This window comes from Athene noctua, chromosome 20, assembly GCF_965140245.1.
Source record: "Athene noctua chromosome 20, bAthNoc1.hap1.1, whole genome shotgun sequence".
Classification (NCBI taxonomy): Eukaryota; Metazoa; Chordata; class Aves; order Strigiformes; family Strigidae; genus Athene; species Athene noctua.
In genome coordinates, this window is record NC_134056.1 from 10168508 (window position 1) to 10191546 (window position 23039).

The 23039-nt window shown below is 55.7% G+C and overlaps 1 protein-coding gene across 9 annotated transcripts in view; it reads right to left on the reverse strand.

Moving 5' to 3' along the window:
* The window catches only part of LOC141968810 (uncharacterized), a 95256-nt gene that overhangs the window by 7508 nt on the left and 64709 nt on the right, over positions 1 to 23039 (reverse strand). For 4 of the 9 annotated variants that reach the window (XM_074923952.1, XM_074923950.1, XM_074923948.1 and 1 more), the window contains 41 exons: positions 21621 to 21659; positions 21440 to 21493; positions 20567 to 20620; positions 17923 to 18030; positions 17270 to 17323; positions 16158 to 16211; positions 15983 to 16027; positions 15649 to 15702; positions 15269 to 15313; positions 14819 to 14872; positions 14688 to 14732; positions 14298 to 14351; positions 13839 to 13883; positions 13532 to 13585; positions 12709 to 12753; positions 11441 to 11494; positions 10882 to 10989; positions 9096 to 9149; positions 8729 to 8782; positions 8518 to 8562; positions 7860 to 7905; positions 7695 to 7729; positions 7558 to 7602; positions 6811 to 6864; positions 6035 to 6088; positions 5773 to 5826; positions 5487 to 5540; positions 5086 to 5139; positions 4871 to 4915; positions 4537 to 4581; positions 4085 to 4192; positions 3754 to 3807; positions 3397 to 3450; positions 3123 to 3176; positions 2713 to 2820; positions 2221 to 2274; positions 1822 to 1929; positions 1445 to 1498; positions 1266 to 1319; positions 969 to 1022; positions 517 to 570 (listed from right to left, as the gene is read on the reverse strand). In XM_074923952.1, the coding sequence (XP_074780053.1) occupies positions 517 to 570; positions 969 to 1022; positions 1266 to 1319; positions 1445 to 1498; positions 1822 to 1929; positions 2221 to 2274; positions 2713 to 2820; positions 3123 to 3176; positions 3397 to 3450; positions 3754 to 3807; positions 4085 to 4192; positions 4537 to 4581; positions 4871 to 4915; positions 5086 to 5139; positions 5487 to 5540; positions 5773 to 5826; positions 6035 to 6088; positions 6811 to 6864; positions 7558 to 7602; positions 7695 to 7729; positions 7860 to 7905; positions 8518 to 8562; positions 8729 to 8782; positions 9096 to 9149; positions 10882 to 10989; positions 11441 to 11494; positions 12709 to 12753; positions 13532 to 13585; positions 13839 to 13883; positions 14298 to 14351; positions 14688 to 14732; positions 14819 to 14872; positions 15269 to 15313; positions 15649 to 15702; positions 15983 to 16027; positions 16158 to 16211; positions 17270 to 17323; positions 17923 to 18030; positions 20567 to 20620; positions 21440 to 21493; positions 21621 to 21659 (2361 nt within the window). Of the gene's footprint in view, positions 1 to 516; positions 571 to 968; positions 1023 to 1265; positions 1320 to 1444; positions 1499 to 1821; positions 1933 to 2220; positions 2275 to 2712; positions 2821 to 3122; positions 3177 to 3396; positions 3451 to 3753; positions 3808 to 4084; positions 4193 to 4536; positions 4582 to 4870; positions 4916 to 5085; positions 5140 to 5486; positions 5541 to 5772; positions 5827 to 6034; positions 6089 to 6810; positions 6865 to 7557; positions 7603 to 7694; positions 7730 to 7851; positions 7906 to 8517; positions 8563 to 8728; positions 8783 to 9095; positions 9150 to 10881; positions 10990 to 11440; positions 11495 to 12708; positions 12754 to 13531; positions 13586 to 13838; positions 13884 to 14297; positions 14352 to 14687; positions 14733 to 14818; positions 14873 to 15268; positions 15314 to 15648; positions 15703 to 15982; positions 16028 to 16157; positions 16212 to 17269; positions 17324 to 17922; positions 18031 to 20566; positions 20621 to 21439; positions 21494 to 21620; positions 21660 to 23039 lie in introns of all 9 variants that reach the window. The other 5 variants (XM_074923954.1, XM_074923951.1, XM_074923947.1 and 2 more) reach the window with 5 other exon arrangements.

Genomic DNA, 23039 nt, shown 5'->3' on the forward strand with positions numbered 1-23039 from the left:
TCCTGCAGCCGAGTGCAGGGCACCAATAACACATCTGTGGCTCTGTGCATGTCAGGAGCATGACTATAAAAATGCATCTCAGGGCAGTGCAAATGCTCCTGAGCACAGGGCAGTTCCTGGAGCCCTCTGACCTTACGGACACCTGCAGATTTTCTCTGTGAAAGCAGAGGAAGGGGAAACCAAATGCCATGGACCTGCCTCAGGCAGACTCCAAGAGCCAAGTGTTAATTGCACAACAGCTATGGCATTTCACATGGTTTTTAATAGCTGTATTAAAATGCCTTTATGGAGCTTTGGCTCTAGGGAAACCAAGGAAATGATGATTCAGTGACAAAACCATTACAAGGCAGAACCCAGGAGACACGGCCTGGCACTGGGACCGCAGAGCTTACTTTGTGGCCACCCCCGGGGTGAGACATGAGACACAGCCCTGGCCCCAGGCTCTGCTGCTCCATCACAGGATGCCACCAAACCTCTTTCCCAGGGAAGTTTTGCCAGGGTAGGGCCAGTACTCACCACTGGGCCAGGCTTGCCGCCATCTCCCTTGACTCCGTCATCTCCAGCAAGTCCCTGCGGTGATGTTGGGGATTTAGAATAAGCCCGTCACCACCATGTGCTTTGTGCTCAGGCCCTCTGCAGGTATTTTAAGCATCCTCTCCCTCATATTATGTTCAGCTGGCCAAGGCACGTGTCCAGGCAGCACCCGGGCACCACACGGGAGTGAACATGATTCAATAGCTGGAACAAGTCTTCCACAAGGCATCCCTAGGTGCCAGACTGAAATGGTCTGATTTTTGGGGTGGGGAATCTGTGCCAAGATGTGAGGCATTAAAACCCCCTCCTCACTCCTGAGCCCCCGGCCCTGGGCAGTTAAGGGGCAATAAATTCTTTGGCTTTGGTTTGTATTAGAAATGGTGAAGCACTGGGGAAGCCTTTAGCTGCTCCTGGCCCTACCAGAGCATCTGTACCTCTAATCCTGCAGCACCAGTGGGTCCGTCCATGCCTTGTGGCCCTGGATCTCCCTGGGGAAGAAGGGGAAACAGCTCTGTCCCTGAAAAACCCCTCCCTTGCCTTGTTGGTTTTGGATCTCAGGCAACAAGGCAGGGCGTGTCCCATGGCAGCTCCCCAGGTCACCAGCCTGCCCAGATCTGAACCAGTTTCTCTACCATAGCCAGCCCCACCACGTTCCCCATCAGCCAGAGGTAGAAAGCAGAGCTTGGGAAAAGACCCAGAAATGAAGTGTTGGAGCCATCACTCTGCTGTACCTTTGCTCCCTCGGGACCGTCAAGCCCAGGAGGACCTCGGAGACCCGTCCCGCCCTGTTCAGAGCACAAGCAAAGGAGCCTTATTGATTCAATCCTGCCCAGTGCTCCCAGTCATACACATGTCCCCCCACCAGGTCTCTGATCAGCTGAAATGGAAGGAGGGACATGATCTGACTTACAAACCGTCCTCTGGCTCCAGCAGGTCCTGCAGCTCCGGTGACACCAACCTGACCCTGGGACAAAGAGGGAGAAGTGCTCAGCAGGGTCACAACCTGGTTGGGGGTAGGAGGCTTGGAGTTTGGCTGGAGGCAGCATTAACCCAGTCTGCCTGGCAAGTCCACACTGTCCTTTTGTGCCAACAAGACCCAGTTTCGGAGTTATTCCCATGAGACATGAATCTCCATAATTATGGAGATTTACCAATTCCTAGTATTTGTTTGGCCCAAGGTCTCCTACCGGGGGGGTGAGTCCCCCTCCTTGGCACCCAGTACACAACTGCCAGCCTGAGGGGACATTGGTAGCCTAGTGGGCTGAGGCAGCCCCTCTCTGTACTTGCCAGCAAACCTTCTTGGCCCTTCTCTCCTTTATGGCCTTTTTCTCCAATTTCCCCCGTAGCAGCTCCTGGGCCAGGCATTCCAGGAAGGCCCCTGGGGCCAGCATCACCCTGCTCAGGGATGGAGACAGAGGTGTCACCACAAAGAAGAAAAAGGAATAGTAAATAAATGAGTTTCTTCATGGAGATGAAGTGCTTCACCCTCTCAGTGGGTGCCGCAGACAGTTCACCCTAGGGTGCTCAGGAGAGGTCTGAGCCCTGCGTCTCCTGTGGTCCTCAGCCATGGGGACACCCCTGTCCTGCTTCAGCCTCCGCCACAGCAAACAGAGCAGAGGAGGCTGAGCAGGCTGCGGGTGTTCCTGAGGTGCTGCAAGGAGGGACGGAGTTAGAGGCATCCCTCACCTTCTGTCCATGCGGTCCTGGCTCGCCCAGGTCTCCAGCATCACCAGCGTCACCCTGCCCAGAGGAGAAATATTGGCATCAGATGCAGCAGCTGCTCCCCAGCCCCAACCCAGGGTGGGTTAAAAGCTGAGCTCTGACTTCCATGGGCTTCTCCACCCTCCTCTGGCCGGGATTTTGGTGCTGAGTAAGGGATGGCCCCGCTTTGCCTGCACCAGGAGGTCACCCCCAGCCGTGACCCACACAAAAGTGAGTGAGGACAAAATGCTGAGCACAGCCAAGCAGCTCCTCGCCATCAAGGGGACCCCAAAGCATCAGCCCCCTCCTTCCAGAGGGGCACCTCAGCCTGTCTGCAGCAAAGCCATAGCATGGGCAGTTTTCCAGAGCCAGCACACTGGATGGGCACACATTTCCCACCCCCGTCCCGCCCCCAGCTCCTGGTAGAGGATGCTGGGGGGCTGCAGTGACCATCGCGGTGTCAGCCAGCACACATACCTCCTTTCCTTGCTCCCCGGGCCTCCCCGGTGGCCCCTCTGGCCCATGGTCCCCTGGCTCCCCCGGGTCCCCTCTGATGCCCAAAGCTCCGCAGGCTCCTGCCTCTCCCTGGACAGGATGAAGATGACCAGGATTATTCTTGGCTGTCTTTTCCAGCTGACCCTGGCTCTGCTCTCCATCATTTCTCACCCTACATCCACCCCAGTTTTCCTTGTACCAGGCACCCAAGCTTTGAGGGGACCTGGACCCCGTACTGTGCTCAGCAACATAAATCCCCAGGCATGAGCATGCTGAGGATGGATTTTAAAGAGCCCCACATGGATTGAGGTGCCTGCCTGCCCCTGCAGCAGCAGGGTCAGGCAAGCCCAGCACTGCCAGCGGTATCACCCAAGCACCCAGCAGAAACCGACCTGCTCGCCTTTGGGTCCTGGCTGACCCTCCACTCCTGGCGGTCCTGGTGGTCCCTGGGGAGGAAACACACAGCCCAGCCCTAGCACAGCTCATTTACCCAACACTGCACAAAGCCTTTGACACAGTTAACACAGACACAGCTTTAGCCTTCTGGTTTAGTTGAGGATGAGCAACCTCCTCCCTTCATTTCCCATCCCTAGAGAAGGCATATGGGCAGAGGCAGGCTGGGGCAGCCCCAGCCGAGGGAAGGGCAGGGCTCCCCAGCTGAAGTACCTGCTCGCCATCCAGCCCGCTGATGCCAGCTTCCCCAGGATCTCCCACATCACCCTGCCAGAAGACACAGACATTAGTACAGACACACGTGGTGGTCCTCCATGCAGGTCCCTGCAGACCCCGCTGCCCCAGCTGCCCAGTGTTTGCAGGAGGGCTTACAAGGCTCTTCTCCCACCTTGCACCAGACACGTAAATCCCCATCCCACTGGGTAAAGCCAGTGGCCAGACTGGGAGGAGTGCTCGCCCCACAGCCCTAGGGGAGGAAACCCCACTTTGGGCAAGCAGGGCAAGCCCAAGGCTCTGTCTGCCTGGACAGCTCCTTGGCAGGGGGAACCAAACCACCTTCTCTCTCCTTACCTTCTCTCCTCTCATCCCTGAAGGCCCTTCAGGTCCATTTGGACCCTCCCGGCCCTGAAAACAAAAACCAGGTATCAGCAGCAAGGCTTTGCCTTAACTCAGGATGCCCTTGCAGCTCCTGAGCGGAAGCCTGGGATGACCCAGCACACCACATACCCATACACCAGCTTCTCAAGCTCCTTACACCACCTTCCCTTTTCCTCCCCTTCCTGCAGGTGCTTCAAGGATCTCCCCAAAAGTGTTGCACCAGCAAAATTCTTGCACCCTGTCCTACTGGGTGAGGCGGGAGGTTGTGCTGGGCATCAATCAAAGGAGCCCCATCTGTACTCACCGGGTACCCAGATGGGCCAGCTGCACCAGCTGCTCCAGGAGCCCCTGTTTCTCCTGCTGAGCCAGGCTTTCCAGGGACACCGTCCAGCCCCCGCATGCCAGGAGCACCCTGTAAAGCCAAAAGGCCACTTAAGCACCCGAAAACAGGGTGCAGCTCTGGGGAGGGCAATGCCAGTGGGAGCCCTTTGTCTGAAGCATGGGGGCTTCACAGGGTCTGCAAGTTACATGGTGGGTACTGGTGCCTGATCACTGCAGGTGCAGGAGGGCACTGCTGTCCCTGTACCCCAACTTGTCACCACCCAGCTACCCATGCAGGGTTTGGGTCTTTCTCTGCCCCATGACCAGCCCAGGGATGAAGCTGACTCCAGAGCAGGCATCTATCTTTCATCCCATCAGACATCACCCAACTTCAGCCTACAGAGCATCTCTGCAAGCTACAGCTCTCCCACTTACAGGTAGCCCTGGAAGCCCTCGAGGACCTGGGTCTCCCGCTCTGCCCTGAAACAAGAAGGATGCTCAGCAGTGTGTTCATGGCAAGGAGGCACAGCGGACCCTGAGCAGAGTGAGACTTTGCTCAGACAATCCTTAAGTGCCTGGGCCACCTCAACGGTGTCTGTGCAGCATCAGGACAAAACCCAGCCAGCAACAAGCAGGTCCTGCCTGCTCCCACAAAGGGGTTCAGGATCCATGCTGCTAACGCTGTAGGTAGCACACAGTATGTATTGCTGTATTGCACATCCTCAGGGGACTGTGGCAGAGGGAGCAGAGCCAGCTGGGCAAGCCCTACCTGGGAGCCGGGAGCGCCTCGTGGACCAGGGGGACCTGGCAGGGCCTGGGGGAGAAGAACACCATCAGAGCCCCTGCTCCTCGCTCACCAGTTTAGCCCCTTGAAGCTGGTGGCAAAGATTTCCCTTTTCCCATACCCAGCCCAGCAAAGGCGACTTGCTGAGTGCTGCTCTGGAGGGGCTGGAGCTGCCCAGGGCAGCAGCAAACAGTACTCACCTTGGGACCAGCTTTTCCTGGAAACCCTGGCAGGCCTTGGGCTCCCATTTCTCCCTGTTAGGAGGCAAGAAAGATTTCTGTTCCTCCGTATGTTTTAATGAAGTAACCTCTTAAGGAGAAAAAACCCCTAAAACAGCTGCCTGGCATCTTACAAACAAGCCACAGAAGTCTGGACAGATGAAGTGCTGGAGAACAACCAGTTTGCCTAACGTGGGAGCCAACTCCAGCCGATCTCCTCCTGCCACCCCTGCAAGCTCCCTGGCATGGCTGATGGACACCGTTCACAGACATCACCCAAACCCATGGCTTGGGTTCAACAGCCCAACCCAAAAATGCTTCCAAAACCTGGACTCCCATCCCAGCTCACCCCCCCAATGCTGTGCTGGATTTCCCAGCCCTACCTTGTCTCCCCTGCGCCCTGGCCTCCCGCGGTCACCGGCAGGTCCTGGGTAGCCCTGGGGAGAGCACAGCATTAGAGGGCAGCTGGGGCTGCCCAGCATCTCCAGGGTTTTGGGAGAAGGTGGCTGCTGAGGCTGAGCTCTCGCCTGGGGAAAGGCAGGACCCTGGGCACTGCAGGAGCCCTGGCAGGACGTTGAGTGCCTGCCTGTGGGCAGCGCTGCTCCAGTGAGCCTCCCCCCCAAGCCAGCCCAGCACCGTACCCCTCTCCGTAGGGGGTCTATCACTTACATAGGTGCCGACAGGTCCTTGCGGCCCCTCCGAGCCAGGCTTCCCAGGCAGCCCCTGCCAGGCAAGATGAGGGCATTAACGAACCTCCACTCCTGGGATGTGGGCAGGCATCTTCCCATCCATGGTGTCCATGTCTGAACCACACAGTCCCCCCAGGTGTCCCCATGGCAGCCAAGAGCCTCTTAGGGCTGTTCACCACCATTACTGCTCCAGCCAGCCCCCACCCCCAGCATACTCATGGTCCCCCCAAGCCTCATCTCACCTTTGGGCCCAGGGAACCTGGGTCTCCATCAGGTCCAGGTTTTCCCAGAGAGCCCTTTGGAAATATTTGGGGAGGAGGTGTCAGTCAAAAGACTGAGATGAAACAAGCTCCACCAAGCCACCGCTGCTGCCTCTGTGCTCATGGACAGGTGTCACCTGGTCCAAATTGGGTTGCTGGGGACAAACTCTGCCATGTGGCCCATCCTGGTGGCTCCTGCACACCAGCACCCTATGGCTGGCTCTCCAGCAGCGTTGCCACCGGGCAAGGTGGCAATACTTACTCCCAGGGTCATCATGAAGCCCAGCTGAGAGCATGCTCCAGCTGCAGGAGCTGCTCTGGGTCTCCATCCCAGTGGGCAAGAACATGGGACTATCCTCCCTGAACCTGTACCACCCATCTCCTCCTGGGACGGAGCAAACACTGATCCCCTCCCAGGACCATGCTGCTATTCAGCCACCCAGGTGTCTTCACACCTGGTTTCCACAGGCTGCCATCCCCCACGGAGACCCTGCTGGACTCGGGGAAGCTGCACAGTCCCTCAGGCAGGCTGATTCCCTGGGGAATTATTCTGCTCTTCCCTAGCCTCAGCTGTTTCTGTCACTGAGGCTTTTTTATGTCTTATATCAAGAAGTTAAGATCAGGTCCTACAGACGCCCTGATCCCCTGCTGGTTTCCAAGGTGGGAAAGTCCCATATCCCCCACCAGTGCACCAGCCCCACGAATTCCCACCTAAGAATACGCAGAGTTCATCCAGAAGAAACATTTTTTTTCCTTACTATTGATCCAGGAGGTCCTGTGTGCCCACGGCCTCCCTGCAAGCCGGCAAAACCCTGGAGGAAAGGGTAAAAGATGAGCGATAGAGGGAAGGCCCTGGCATGGTCTGAGACCAACCCAAACCAGAGCGCAGCACCTGGGGCCAGGCACTGGCGAGTGACTCAGCCCACTGAAGGCAGAACTGGTGCTTCCCACTTCAAACCAGTTCTTTGGTTTCTCATTGTTGAAGCAGCACGGCTGTGTGTGTGCATACACACAACACCCACATGTGCATCTAGGCAGCGCCGTACAATGCTAACAGCAAAATCAGAGGTGTGTCTCTGAGCTACTGTAGAACAGTTTTCATATTTTGTTTTGATGGAATTGCCAGATTTTTTTTCCTTTTGTTTTTCAGAGCAAAGATAAACAAATATTAGAAATCCTGCGGAAGGCAAAACTTGCCGCCAGCTCAGGTCTTGCTGCTGGACCTGTTCTGGATAGCAGCACCAGGGGTGAGAAATCATTTTACAATAGCCAGTTTTAAATGCACTGCTCCGTTCCTTCTTCTTCACCCTTCAGAACGATTCTCAGAAGGTCTCTTCCTGCAGCTGCACCCAGGGGAGCACCCTCCAGCTGGTCTCACTTCATCAGGGCCACCCACCACCTGCGCCCCATCCCATGGACATGATTTTGAGGCCTATCCCCAAGGGGAAACACCTGAGCAGAGGGAAGGAAGGACAGAAACCAGACAGCTGTGCAATTCCACTCACCAGTGGTCCCCTCCTGCCTGGGCTACCCACAGTCCCTGGGGGACCCTGCAGGAGAAGGCAGGTGATGATGAGGATGGGGAGGCAGAGGCAGCCTCTCCCAGTCCCACCACGCCAGCCCAGAGCCAGCTGCTGCACACCCTGGCAAGGTCCAACACGGTGTCATGGTCTTGACCTGCACAGCCATGGGGATGGTGGGGTTGGGAATTCCCCCGCGTTGGGCTCAGCTTCCCATCTCAATACAACCCACCCCCCCAGCCCTTGCCCGCAATCAAGTACAGAGTGTAGGATGGGAACCTGTGTACCAGGCTTTCCTTCTGCGCCTTCTGCTCCCGGGATGCCCCGCAAGCCCTGGAAGGAGAGTCTCGTCTCAGGAAAGCAGAGCCCCGTGGCAGGGTGCCCCCATGAAGGGCTCATCCAGCCCCAGAGCCTCCCTCCAGTATTAAAAGGTGGCAAATAAGCAGTGATATGGTTCCCAGGGTGCTTGTCTGGTCTGTATCGAGCCATGGGTTTGTTAGTGAGCAGCTCATCCCCCGCACAGCTCCTGCAGCTCCTCCCTGCTCCATCCCACCTTTGGATGCAATCGCTGGGAAATAACATGAATGTGGGAGGAAACCCGTTCCCACCGTGAACACCTCAATCATGTTTTTTCCCCTCCTGCCCCAGCTATTTATTCCTGGCTCCTTCACCAAACACGACTCTAAATAACAGAGTTTTCTTAAAAAGTTATTTCCTGAATTTTCTATGCTCAGGGTTAAGACAGAAGTGTGGTGTTGGGCAGGTTTGTCAAAATGCTTCATGAAACATGCAAAAGCCTGAGCTTCTCATCCTGAAATTATCCTTTGCAAATTCCCAAGTGGAACCTGACCCTCCTGGGATGCTGCTCCCTGAGACCTGGCTTCCCTATCCCAGAGTTGATGGCACCACACGCCAGCACAGGGATGTGGGTCATCCGCTACTTACGGGCAGCCCAGGGATGCCGACCAGCCCACGCTGACCCACACGGCCCTGGAAAACAGCATGCATTAAGAAAAGCATCCTTCTGCCAGCTGTAAAACTGCAGATCTGGAGGCAAAGCTGCTGCTCAGATCTGCCACGGCTCATCCCCAGCACATCCCAAGATGCCAAAGATGCTCCAAGATTCAACTCCAAGTACCAGCACCCCATTAGTTACCCGGGTTCCCCGCACTCCTGGGGTTCCCTTTGGGCCATCAGGTCCTCGGCCTCCCTAAAATTCACACAAAGGGAAACACAGTCATTTTTGGCAACCCTGCAGGTCTCCCCCAGCTCCTCCACCCCAGTGAGCACTGAGGGGACTCATCCAGCTGCTGCCACATTGGCAGGTCAGTGCATGGTCACGCCCAGTGGGCACAGGGTGGGGGGCCAAGAGGCTGGGGACCCTCCCCAAGGGGGGCATGGCAGTGCTGTCCTGTGGGTGCTGGGACCCATGCTGGAGCTCACAGGCAGGGTGGCTGCATCCCTGCCCTCCACACGAGGATGAGGGCAGTCCGTGGGACACAGTGGCAAACGCTGGCACTGACCTTGGGTCCCTCGCTGCTGTTCAGCCCTGCTGGGCCGATCTGGCCTTCTTCCCCCTGCCAGGAGAGAGGAGAGGAGTCGGCCAGGGCAAATGCAGCCTCTGATCCTTCGCCTGCTCCCCCAGCCACAGCAGCCACCATCCCCCTGCCTCATGGCAGGGGGGAAACACAAGCAGCGTGGCCGGAGGTGACACTGATTAAATGGCAGTGTGACCTGGGGCACCAGTCGAGCTTTGGACTCCCCCCATCCCCCAGGATTATAAAACTGGATGTAAAAAAAAAAAGCTCAACTTGGTCTTGGCTTAAAACAGCACCGTTGATTATTTTTGGTTCCTGTTGATGAAGTTAAAGGCAGTTTAAAGGACTGATGTGCCAAGGCTCCTGCCTGCTCGATTGCAGCCCCAGTGGGGCAGGCACAGCCCAGACCCCAGCTCCAGACTGATGCTGTGTGAGAGCAGTGCTGCTTGGCTGGGTGGAAAAGGCACCGCCTGGCAGCGAGATGAGTCGTGCTGCGTCTCCATCTCTCGGAGAGGTGGGAGGATTTGTTTCTCAGCCTGAAGAGTGAATGTGAGAGCAGATCCAGGCAGGCATCCCAAAAGCCCTTCCAAGGGGGAGGGCATCACATGCAGGGGGATGCTGCACACCAGAAAGGTGGGTGGGAAAATCTAATCCCCTCTTCTCTTTCTCCTGAGAAACTGCAAACTGCTAAACAGCCAGTCTAGCTTCAATTCCCAGGTAGAAATATTGATCTGCAGCTACGTTTGTCTATCCTGACAGCTCACTCAGAGCACATGCTGCAGGAGAAAGCACTCTGAAAATTCTGCCTTGTTTCTGTGGCTCCTTAAGCACTGCTGTGCTTGGATCTTGGGAGCTGGGACCAGGCAGTATAGCTGGTGAGAAGCAGGGCAGCTGGCTGGGCCATGGCAGCCCTCCAGAGCTCCAGGAGGCAGAGAGCCTGGAGATGAGCATCAGTTCAAGAGCGATCTGTGAGCCCTGTGCTCTCAAAATACCTGTGAAAGGTGCTGACCTGGAGTAGGGATCAGCAGGAACTCTGCAAAGATGCTCGGGCAGAGGCAGCTGGGGAGGCCTGCCCTTGGACCTGCTGGAAATCCTCTTCCTAAAGCTGCCCTCTCCTCACATTGCTGAACTCACCAGCTAATTTTGAGTCCTTGATGGGGGCGCAGCTGAAGGTTCTGGAGCAGCCGGATCAAAGCTCTGCTGGTGTGAAGTGCTGAGGTACTGGGGGCACCTGCGACCCCAAGGATGGGGGCTTTGAGCAAAGCTCCCTGCGGCCGAGCAGGGGCCAGCAGTGTCCAAGCAGTGTGGATGGACATGCTGTGAGAGGGCTCCCTTAGCCCACATCAACTCCCACCACCCCACCGAGAGAAGAAATACCAGTACTGCTGCCAGGTGGGCTTTTGGCTGGGACAGCTCAGTGCCTCCAGCCCACAGGAGGAGGAAGAGGCAGCACAGGGTGGCAGAGATGATCGGGATCCTGGAGGGGAGCTGTGATTAGGCAGTAGGAGAGGGACCCTGCAAATCTGCAGTGCCTGTGCCAGTGGCATTGCAACGCGTGGCTCTTGGGCAGGCACCAAGGCACCGCTGCCCATTGCCCGGGCTCAGGAGCAGGCAGGAGTGCTCACCCTGGGCAGGGGCAGGGCAAGGCAGCACCGCCACACTGCCTGCATCCCCCAAGGCTGTCCCCTCCCCACACCACCCACCTCATGGCATAGCACTGGGTGCACACGTACCCCACCACGTGGCACCTCAGACCAGCCACAGCACTTACATCTGGTCCCTGGGGCCCCGCTGCTCCTCGGGGGCCAGGAAAACCCTGCAAGCCAACCTGGCCCCGAACCCCTGGCAACCCTTTGGCTCCTTGTGCTCCGCATGGACCCTTGGAGGAATAAGACACAGCATGTCACAGCAGGGCTTGCAAACAGGAGGGACAGCCAGTGCCCGGTGCTCCCCGACCCATGGGCCGGAGCTCCCCGGAGAGCCCATCACTTGCTGCCCTGGCTCTCTGCACACCTGGCCTTTGGCAAGGGACCACTCTGGGTGAACACCGCATGACTGTCCTTCGAGAGCATCCCTGGGGCACCAACAATGGGGCAATACAACATTTTTAAACAAAACAAGACAGAGCAGGGAAGGATGGGTCACGGCCAGCAGCATGGTGGGATCCAGCACAGCCTGAGCTTCCCAGCTCTCACACTCCCCGGAAAGCAAATGCCCCTGGGGCCATGGACATCCACACCAACCCATCCCCTGTCTGGACAATAGCATGTTTGAACAAAAGAAGAGGAAGCAGCTTGAGGAATACCCCCACAAGGCTGGGTACATGGTACCTTGTCTCCTTTGGCTCCCAGGTCTCCCTTGGCTCCACCTGGACCTTGACAGCCCTGCAAGAGCAGCACAGGTGGAGGGTACACACAAAAAACCACATTATGTCACTGCTTACAACCAAAGCATGCTGTGACCTGGTTTTGGCATCAAATAAAGTTAGTTTTGCCCAATTTAGCTCAGGGCTTTCTTCCCAATGGGCCTTTCAGAGCTGGGAGCAGGTACATGCTGGATCTGCTCCTCATGACAGGGGGGCTCCAGAGCTTCTGGGTTCATTCACCACCAAACCGTTAGTGCCCCCGGCACCCTGTGCCAATCTCACCCCCAGCTTTGTGGCAGGTAGGATGCCTGCAACAGCTGGTGGTGGCATCCCAGCTGCGCCATCCTGATACCAGCACAACAATGATGAGCACTGTATCCTCATGACCGTGTTCGTTAACACAGGCTACAGCACTTGCTCTTCCCTTGTGCCTCTGTCCTGGTTGCAGCTGGGATAGAGTTAATTTTCTTCCTCATAGCTGGTACAGCGCTGTGGTTTGGATTTCATATGAGAATAATGTTGCTAACACACTGATGTTCTAGTTGTTGCTAAGTAGCGCTTATCCTAAGTTAAGGATTTTTCAGCTTCCCATGCTCTGCCAGTGAGAAGGTGTACAAGAAGGTTGGAGGGAGCATGGCCAGGAGAGCTGATCTGAACTAGCCAAAGGGCTATTCCATAGCATAGTATGTCATGCTCAGTATAGAAACTGGGGGGAGATGGATGGGGGGTGGATTGCTCCTCAGGCATCAGTCAGCGGGTGGTGAGCAATTGCATTGTGCATCACTTGGGTTTTAATTATCTCTCTTTTTTATTATATTATTTTCCATTACAATTATTATTATTATTATATTTTATTATATTTTCTTTTAGTCATTAAACCATTCTTATCTCAAACCATGAGTTTTACTTTTTTTTTGATTCTCCTCCCCATTCCACTGGAAGGAGGGAGGAGTGAGCAAGCAGCTGTGTGGTGCTTAGTTGCTGGCTGGGATTAAACCATGACAGCCTCCCCAGAGCAGACAATATCACAGAACACACTGTGATGTCTGAAAGCTCCTCTTATTACAGCAAGGTGAGCCCAAGTGCAGCTCTGCCTTCCCAAACAACTGCAGTTGCCACCTATTCAAACGTCAAGTCCAAACACAGGCAAAGAACATGAAGCTGGTGCTTTGAGCTGCTCTAACACGGCTCTCCTGCATCCCAAGCAGGGATGGCATGGGTGCCATCACTCACCTGCTCTCCTTGGGTGCCTTTTGAACCTGGCAGGCCAATAAACCCCTTCAGAGAGAGACACAAAATGCAAGTTAAAATAAAACACAAAGGAAAACATCACATGTGCTCATGGAGACTGTCAAACCTCCCACGCCACAGGGATGGGAAGATGCCAATAAATGGGACACATCAGTTTAGCTCTGCAGAGTTGCGCTGCTGATGCCACAGTGGGATTTGCTCCTCAACAGGGACCAGGGGATGCCCCCACCCCCACAGCAGCCCCCAGCACAAGGACAAGGTCCTTGTTAGCCTCCAACACGCACCACCCACATCACACGCTGCATCCCTCATCCCTTTTGCAAGCACCAGTTTTCAGCTCTGCATGTCGGGGTTTCAGCACATGAGGAGCAAATGCACCAAGGGCCATGCTCAGCTGGGACACCGTGGGTCAGACAGGAGGAAGGCCAGGCTGCCCTGGCCTCCTTATCCTTTGGAAAGGGCAGCTCAGCACCCAAACCCCCTGGGAAAAGGGGTGCACCTAATCGCACACCAGGGAAGGGGTAGGCAGGGCCAGAACTGGGGAATTTCTACTGATAAATCCAGAGGAAAAAAAAAAATAATCATGGTCTCTGCAAGCAGCAGAGTCAGACAAGCTTTGGAGTTTGGAGATGAGAAGCATGGCCACAGGGACATGGCCATCATCTCCACCCGCCCTTGTGCCACAAACACTGCGGATAGCTGGGGGTGGCAGGGGGATGCAGGACAGTCCTCTGCAGTGCTCTGGGGCCTGAGAGGGGGAGGATGAGAGCACTCCACACCCAGCCACCTGCTCCCATGGACTTACCCCAGCGCCCTCCTGTCCCGGCTGCCCCCTCAGCCCGGGGACACCGTCTGTGCCCTGCAAGAGGAGTGCTGGCATCAGCTCGTGCTGTGCTTGGCAGAGAGCGCCCACCCTCACTGTGTCTCCTCCCCGGGGCTGCCAGCGACCTCCAGGCTTCATCTGCGAGGTCTGCTGCAAGCACTGCCCCTGTCTCCCCTCCAAAATAAGAGGCAGGAATGCCTCCCCCCACCTCTCATGCCCTCCAGGTAAAGCCCTCAAGCCCAGGCTTTATCCCCACCAAGGTCAAAGTGAACCAGCAAGAAGCTCTTACAGTGTCTCCTTTGGGACCAGCGGATCCCTCCACCCCAGCTGGACCCTGGAGAAAAGCAAAGGTGGTGGGAGATTTGGGAGAAGAGGGATGCTGCTCACTGCCCTGCTCTGCAGATGAGACCCCAGCCCATAGGAACCCTCCCTGGCCCCCCAGGAGCTGCCTGTCACACCCCAGGGACCATGTCCCCATCAGCTCACCCTTCCCTTCAGCCCCACTGCCTGCCCGGAGCAGGGGCTGCAGCCAGCAGCCTACCCACGGGGCACAGCCCTTCCCACCCACCCACTCCCCCCCAACTCCTGGGTGGCCATAAAGACCCTCAGGGTCAAGGACTTCATGCCCATTTGCAAAGCACATGGGGGACAAGTCCCAGCAGCTCCTTCCTCACTCAACAAGCGTGTGGCATGGGGACCCACACCTTGGAGACATGGGGGGCTGCGAGCCAGGACAGCGACCACTTACCTGCGTGCCCCTGGGGCCGGGGGGACCACGTCTCCCTTGCAAGCCCTGTGGTCCCTGCAAAGCAGCAGGGGACGAGGAGCTGCTGTTAGAATCAAATCTCTGCACACATTGTACAAAGCCTGCAGTGGAGAACCTCCCCTGGGAAATACCACACTGCTGAGGAGCTCCAGGGCTCCCAGCTGACTGGTGCGAGGGGACCCCCCCCCCCCAATGTCTCAGTTTCTCAGCAAATTTTGGGGTGGGTTGAGATGACAGGCCAGCTGGAGGAGACCCCTCTGCGCTGGGTGACCCCTGGGACACCATCCCATCCCAGCACCCCCACCAACTGTCCCTAAACACCCATCACTGCGAGTTTTGCTCATCCCTTGGTGCAGGTGTGCACCGACATACCTTGGGGCCCCGGGGGCCAGGCAAGCCAGGAGGGCCTATTTCTCCCTGAGGAGAGAGCAGAGGAAGGACGGGGTGAGCACAGTGGCTGGAAAATCCCAAATAGCAAAGGAGGGGAACCAGGGCAGACCCACCTGAGAGCCATTGATGCCTTGGCATCCAACGTCTCCCGGCTGGCCTGGCTCTCCCTGCAAGGTGAGAGCATGCTCAGCCCTGCGGCCACGTGCACCACGCAGGAGGAGATGGGACCGGACAGGCTGGTACCCACATCCTGGTACTCACGTCCCCCCCCAGCCCAGTGGGGATGCTGAAGGGGCTTTACTGGTGTGTGTGCGAGTTTTAACATCATTTGCCATTTTGCAATTTTTTCCCCCCGCTACCAGGAGGCTGCATTTTAAGCAGATGCATCCTTTTCAGATTGAAATCAGCACAAGGGATGAAACTGGGCAGGACATCGTGGCACATCCCAGCCTGACCATGGTGGCCCTGCCCTGCTCTTGCTGCGAGCCAGATGGCAGCAGCTCCCACAGTCCAGCCACCAACCGCATTTCAGCAGCAGTTTGAACCAAAAAGCTGTGACTTACCATGGGGCCAGCAGGGCCCGGAGGACCCACTGAGCCACCTTCCCCCTGGAACAGGAGAGAAATATGCCATTTTTCTAGCCTGTTTTGCTTTGACTCGCTCCTTTTAGTCTTCACGTCCCAGACTTCCCTTTTTCTTCACACCAAGCATCAACTACTTGGTCCCCCTTCAAACACGTACCTGGCTCCCCAAATTCACCGCCACCAAACCACTTCAGTTTTCCTTTTAAATCCTCCGCAAGGAGGATTGAACCACAAAGAGTTACCAGTGACCTGCAAAGCCCAAGTCCCCCCTCCTCGGACCTGTCTTTGCAGTGGGGAGCAGCAGGCTCCTGCACCTCTTTGGGGAGGGCTGGTGACACAGAGACAGCAAAACCACTCACCTCTGGCCCCACGGGACCTTGGAAGCCTGTCACACCCTTCAGACCCGACATCCCCTGGGAAAGAAGCCAGGAGCGGGGTGTCAGCGAGGTGCTCACACCGAGGTTCTCACCCTGAGGTGGCAGCTGCCTTTGTCCCATTCCTTGCAGGAGGATCAGGGAAAATACAGAGACCACGAAGGCTTTGCCCAAAGCCAGGTGAACACAGGCTTGAGCCAGGGATGGAGCTCAGGGCCATCGCAGAGAAGCAAAGGGATCAGCCCAGGAAAGGGGATGGGGGAAGGAGCAATCCCAGCACTGCAGGATGTGACACACCCCTGTTCTCCCATTAACTCACGTGAAGCCCAGCAGGACCTGGCAGGCCATTTTCTCCCTTCACTCCCTGGAAAAGCCAAGAGCAGTCTGAGTGATGGAGGAGAGCATGACTTTGGGCTGGGGGGCTGTGGCAGGGAAGGGGCAACCCCCTCCATAACGCAGGCGGGGCTGCAAAGAGCAAGGACAGACACCCTCACCTTCACTCCCTTCTCTCCCTTCTCCCCAGCCGGTCCAGGGTCACCCAAGAAACCCTGAAATGGGAACAAGAATGTGTGAGGTGTGAGCCCCAGCTGGACCATCAGGAACTAAAATGTGGCTGCTGTGCCCCAAAAGACTGTCAGTGTGATGCAGGGGGCGGGGACCCTCAGGCTTGTGCTAAATAAATGAGGCAGCCCCAGAAGAAAATCCTGGCTGCTTGTCCCCAGCACAGTGCCACCCCAATCCCATGTCCCAGGCTAGTGTTGCACTGTGCCACATGCAATGGTGACATGGAATGGGCTCTCCATGGCAGAGGTGCACTGGGTGTCAGGGCCATGCACATCACCTTGGAGGACACCATGGTGCCCTGAGCTGTGCACAGCAGCAGCGGGGAAGAAAATCTTCATGGGCCTGTGCAAGTGGTGCAAAGCTTCATGTGTCTGCAGGTGCTGAGTGCCCAAGCACTGAGAGGTTGAGCCCAAGAGCAAGAGATTCTCCATCTGAATGCTGGCATAATGCTCACAGGCAAGAGGGTACAAAGTATAGGCCAGAAAATATATGATAACCCATGTGGGATTGCTGTTTCAAAAAGAAGAAATTGGGTTTCAAACACCCCAGTAGAATCAGACCTCAGAGGAGCCTAAAATATCCTGGGCAGCTGTAAAAATTTTAGCTAACACTTGGCTTAAAAAGACTGGGGAAGGGGGAAAGGAAAAAAGGGGGATGACAAACCACTAGCATTTACTTATTTATGGGAATTTTATATCCCGGCTGACAAAGCCCTGGAACCTCAGCAACATGCAGTGGCAGCCCCCAGGCTGGGGCAACTGGGAGCACAGGGTGCTGGCACGGCCGGAGGCTGAGCGGGCACAGGGGGAGCACAGCTGCCAGCCAGATCCTGCACGGCTGGAGGGTGGCAATAGGGCGTCCCACACCATCACACAATATTGGGCTGGCACACACATGCCCACAGGCTAGAGAGGGTGTGGGTACCACATGCTTCTGGTGCCGTACTGGTGAAACTGGTGAAAAGGTCTTACTGCTTGTCAGTAAGTGTATGTGCTGGGACTGGGGCTGGTGCCTGTGGCAGAGCAAGCAAGAGTCAGCTTACCTCTTCTCCCTTCTCGCCAGCCAGCCCCCGGTCACCCTGGAAGCCCTGCAGTCCCTGGGGAGAGGGAGGAAGGAGCAGAGCAGGCACTGAGGGGCTGCCCAGTGCCTCCCACCCACGTCCAGCTCCAGCCCCGCTCCACCAGCAGCTCTGCCTCCTGCCCACGACCACCGCAGGGCAGACTCCTGGGGCGCTGCTGAGCACCCCAAACCTCTAAGCGTGGTTCAGTCCTTGTCACCATTCTCCAAAAGCCCCCCGAGAAAACTTCCAAGCCCAGGTGTATTGCCTGTATTCCCCAGGGATTGCTGCCAGGGGTCTGGAAAAGGTTAGGGACCATCACACCACCAAGCGACCGGCTTCATAGCCTGAATACTATCCAGGCAGTCCATAATTGCTTTAATTTCTTTCTTTCCCACCCCCATTATTTCCTGTGATGTTCTACAGTCCTTTTTTTGGGGGAAACATGAACCTCGAGGCACCAGTCCAGGACTGACTGGGTTTGTAGGCTTAGGAGGAACATTTTAGTTAAAGGAGGCAATTGAACACAAAGAGCAGCAGCATTAGAAGCTCCTTGTCTCCACCCAGGGCTTGAGGCTGCAGCTTCCCCGCCCCATTGCTGGCCATGCCATGGCCCTGCCTGCTTGCCTGTGGCTTACCTGCTCTCCTGGCAGCCCCCACAGCCCAGGTTTGCCATCCAGGCCAGGGAAGCCATCTGAGCCAGGGTAACCCACACGTCCCGGCAAGCCCTGGAGCCCAGGTTCACCCTGGGGAGAAAAAGGCCAAGCATGGTAAATTAGAAAGTCCACATTACTATGAAACCAATAAACTAAACACTGAGTTCTGCCTTTGCAGCAGACCTGCTAAACACCAAGTACCTCACCAGGAGATGGGGAGGGCTGGCAGGGGGAGAAGCTTTGTGCATCCAGGCACTGCAAGCGTTGGGCATATGGATCTGCCCAGGCTCTCCAACTGAAACTGTGGGAGAGTCGCAACCAGTGGAGGTACAGCAAGAAGCAAAGTGGGAGGTAGGGAAGAGGCAATGTGCTAATGAGGTCAAGCAACAGCCCTCTGCATCTGCTCCTGGGCTCTGAGGCTTACGCTCAAAGCCATTTCTGATGCTTTCCCACATAGAAGAGCCTGAGCAGATCCTCTGGACTGGGCATCACCAGCTAAAGCTTAGGGTTTTTTTACCCTTTAGCTCACTGGCAATTTACCCCATGCTCACTAGTGGCCATGTATGCTTGGAGCTTTTGCCCCATTCTACTTCTGGTCCCAGCTCTGGGGAATACTTATTGTTATTTACAATTCTGCAAGAAAGAAACCTGGGCTGTGACACACTTCTGGCTGTGCTCTGTGGCAGGTGAGCCTGAGCGGATGAGCCAAATGCAAAACAGACCACGGGCAAACCCAGCCCAACCCAACCATGTGCTCAGGGGCTGGTGCAGGTGGATGAAATCACTTCTCCTCTTCCTCACCCCTGCTGTCACCCAATCAGTCTTCCCGGACAGTGAGAGCCAGGAGTAGAGACCTGCTGGAGCCTGAACAGGCGTCAAAGACCTCTTGGGCCAAGGTCTAGTAGAAACATGAACCTTAACAAAAAACACCCCAGACTGGTCAAGAACCAAGTCCAAAGTTGAGCTGAGTTTCCCTGTTGGAAACCTGCCATGCAAAGCCTTTGGCAGATGCCAAAGCAGAGCAGGAGAACAGTGGGCCACGGATAGGGCTGTGGCCATGACACACCAGGCCTGAAGACATCAGGTTTGCAGATATACTGTGATGGGTGAAAAAAATTTGTTCCTTTCCATTTCTGTGCTAATCCACCCCCAAACTGCTGACTCCCCTTACAGATACTGTTTATGTGAAGACAGAGAATTAACTTAGGCACCTTTTGGTTCAGCTATGCTGACAGACTCCGGTGTTTACACTCAACCAGCTTAACACAGTCAGTGATGCCTTCCAGACATTGGCAGCTGGTAAAACACTATCCCTGGGGTACACCGCTGCTTCAAGGGAGTGGGGCCAGGCGTGACAGGACACCTGGCAGCAGGACACATGATGGAGAGCAGACACACAGTGCCTGATGGTGTAGCTGTGCTTCTTGCCCAAGATACTGACTAACTTTTGCTGTGAGCTTTTGGGACTTAAAGGTTCAACGCAGCTGCCAGGAACCAGCCCATGCAAATCCTCCTTCAGCATCGATCCACGTAAGCCCAGCCTGTCCTTGGCTCCTCAAGCTAGAAGAAAAGCCACCCCAGGTTTGGAAAGGAAGACATGATGACAAAGAAGATTGCAGGAGGAAAGGAGGGTCATTGCTGAGAGGGAGCCAAGGGGCCTGTGGTGCTGTGGTTAAGGTCACTGGGGAGTTGGCATGCAGGATGGGAAACACTGGAGGGCTGAAGTAAGGTGATTGCTCCAGTAGATGGGTGCACAGGGGCATGAGGAGCAGCAGGGATGGACGCTGCTGTCCGTTCTGAGCAACCCAGCAGCAGCAAATGAGCCCAGCCCAGGACAAACAAGCAAGAGGCAGAGGGGAGCTGGGGGACACCTGCACATCGGTTCTGTTGAGAGGGACAAGATTCAGGGTATACCAGCTCTCCCCATGAGAGCTGAGTACCGGGGAGCATGGGTGGGAGAGCAGGTGGAAAGCTCCAGTGATGCTTGGGACAGCTGCTCTCCTTTCCTTTTACCCACGGGGCATCCAGACCCCACAAGCAGCTGTGCTTGCTTGTCCTGGGGGAGGTGGCCAAGTCCCACGAGGACATGGCACACAGCACCTCCCATCACCGAGCACAGGCAGGGCCAGGGGGAAGGAGGTGGGTGGTTTCCAGAAGGGTACAACCATGGCAACTTGTGCCCGCCTGCCTGGGAGGGCATTGGGTGACACACAGCAGAGTCCAGCACCCAAAGGGACTGCGCTGAGCTGTGACTGAGCCCATGCACCTGCTGCAGCGGGGGGCTGCAAGCACAGGGCAAGAGGAGCTGCAGCGTGGACTCAGGGGAACCAGTCTGCTGTGGAGAGCCACCCCTGCCAGCCACAGCAAGGTCCCCAGAGAGAGGAGCAGGCCGTCACCTCCCGCGACAGGCACACATTTCCTTGCATAGTTCCCAAACCAGCAGCAAACCTGACTGTTAGAGCTCTCCCTCACCCAGTGCTCCAGGGTTTGATCCAAGAGGGGCAGGGTCCCCGAGGGCCCCCAGGACAGCCCTGAGGGCACACCCGACCTCTCCAAACTGGGCTCTCCCCACAGCCATACCCCCCCAACCCTCCAGCCACGTGTCCCCACCAGCACCCCCACTCACCATGTACCCCCGCTGGCCTTTCTCACCCGGCTCCCCCGGATCTCCACAGGGTCCCTGTGCACAAAAAGAGATTGAGTCAACAAATGTGTCCCCCCGTCCCTGTCCTGCCCCATGCTGAGAGCAGCCTGAGCTCTGTGGAGGACAACGAGCAATGCACAGAGGCAGCCTTGGGAAGGGAAGGGCAGAGCGGGAGGATTTGCATCCTTTAGCACATCTGTCACCCTGCCCATCTTCACGGGGTCTGTTGCCAGGGTGGGTTTGGAGGCAGTGACAGATCTGGTTCCCCGTTGCTTTAATGCCCCACAGGAGGTCAGGACAGGGAGTTTTGCCTTCGTTTCTTTTGCCTCATGGCACTGCCCTGTTCGCAGAGGTCAGCCAGGGGGGAAGCATCACCCAGCAACCCTGGGGGCTGTGTGGGCATGGGGCTGCAGACCCACCAGCATGGGCTGGCCCCACACGAGTACTGCATCAGCTATTCTCTGGCTTGTTTTTGTGCCTCTGGGAGGGATCCACATGGTCCCTATCCAAACACAAGGCAGGAATCTGATGCCCTGGGGAAGATAAGCCAGCACTGTTCAGCTGGAGGGGCATGGGCTGCATCTGCCAGCAAAGCCCAGGGAGTTAGATATCAAACACCACTCAGGTTTCGGTGGGAAGCAGACATGCAAACCATTAGGCTGCTTTGAAACCCAATCCCAAGGCCCTTAATTACAGCGTGCCAGAAGCCACTGGGCAACAGATACTTTTTGGAGCAGCCCAGGACTGTGCAAGTGATTGGGGACATGGACTCTGTGAGCTGCCCCACACCAGGGTGGCAGCAGGGCCAAGCAGCACCAAGCCATGGAGGGGACACAGGGGCTTTTTCTTACTTACAGGTGCTCCTGTTTTCCCTGGATGTCCTGGGGGCCCGGGCACTCCAGGTTTTCTCTGGATTAGAAAGAAAAAACATTGGTAAAACAAATCTCACTGACAAAGTGCTTGCAGAGAGGAAAACCCAGCTGACCAAGCCAAGGAAAAAACAAACCACAGAAAGCTGCTTAACAGCGATACTCACCGGCCAGCCTGCATGTAGAAGCTGGTAAAATGACGATTGCTGAAAGGAAAATGGGGGGAAGAGCAAAATGTTAAAATCAAAAACCTAAATCCCTTTTTGCTGGCTTCAAAGTCTTTTTCCTGTTGCTTGGGATGTCACAGCAATGAACCAGTCCTCTAAATGATTATTTTTTTATACTATGTGTATGCAAGTCACAAGACAAGGCAATCTGACAATGTGTAGATAAGGAACTGGTGGCCTCATTAGCAAATGAAGATGGAGACCCCACTTCTGAAGTTGGTTGAAATTCAGCTTCCCCATGGATGTCCTAGCAGCCTTGGATACCAGAAATGTTTTGCATGTGGATAGGTTGGAAACATGTTGTTGGTGAGTGCAGGTGCCATCATATTTAGCCCAGGTTGGACTAAAACCAGCTGTTTTGACACTGCAATTTGCCTCACATGGGAAACCTCATCCCCACCAGCCCCATTTGAAGCCCCAGATGAGGAGATTCTCCAGCAGTCATGGCCAGCAGGCTTTCTCCTCACTGCTCCTAGAAGCCAAATATTTCATGCGCCTCCAATTTTTTAGAACACCAGATGACCACAAAGAGGAAAAAAACCACTATCCCACCATATTTCAAGCCAGCATAAAGGTCCACACACTTCAAAGCCAGGTTTCCCCAAGTTTTGGGAGATGCCCATGGAACAAAACAATGCCTATCTCCAATTACCAGCCATCTTCCTGTTGTCCCATCAGCACAAAACACAGACGCTCAGGAGGCAAAACCCACCTTTCCTCCTCTGCCCTCCTCCTTCCCATGGTGAGCCCAGACCTACTATCCAGGCAGCTCCTCCAAATCTTGGCTTGCATCAATGGCTACAAAAAGCCCCCTCCTTGTTCATCACTCCAATCCCAAGCAGCTGGAGGGGGAGGATTCCCACGTGCTCCCTGGCTTCAGCCTCGGGGGTGCTGGGAAACCCTCTCCTGTCCCCTGATCCAAAGATCCATCCTCTGATAGCAGAGGAGAAAGAAGGGAAAAAGCCAAGGAACTCATTAATGAAAATAAACACAGACCTTTCAACATATGGAAATATTTCTAATAATGAGTGGGGCTCTCATGGGCAGATGATGGATGGATACATTTAACTAGCTCTAATGGCGCACCAGGCATCTCTGTTCCTTTCAAGCTGATGTTGACTTGATTACCATGAGCGAATGGGTTCAGTCCTTGCCAGTCTGCCAGGGCCAGGCCATGGCCCTCTTGTCCAGCCAGCTTTCATTTCCCTCAAAAGCTGCTCACAAAAACTTTTTTTGGGGGTTGGAACATGGCCAGTGCTTTTGCCTTGTCTCGGGAATCAGTGAACTCAGATTCATTCGGGACAGGATATTATTTCATTAGGCTTCAAAAAAAAATTCCAATCTTTTAAAAAGGGGGGG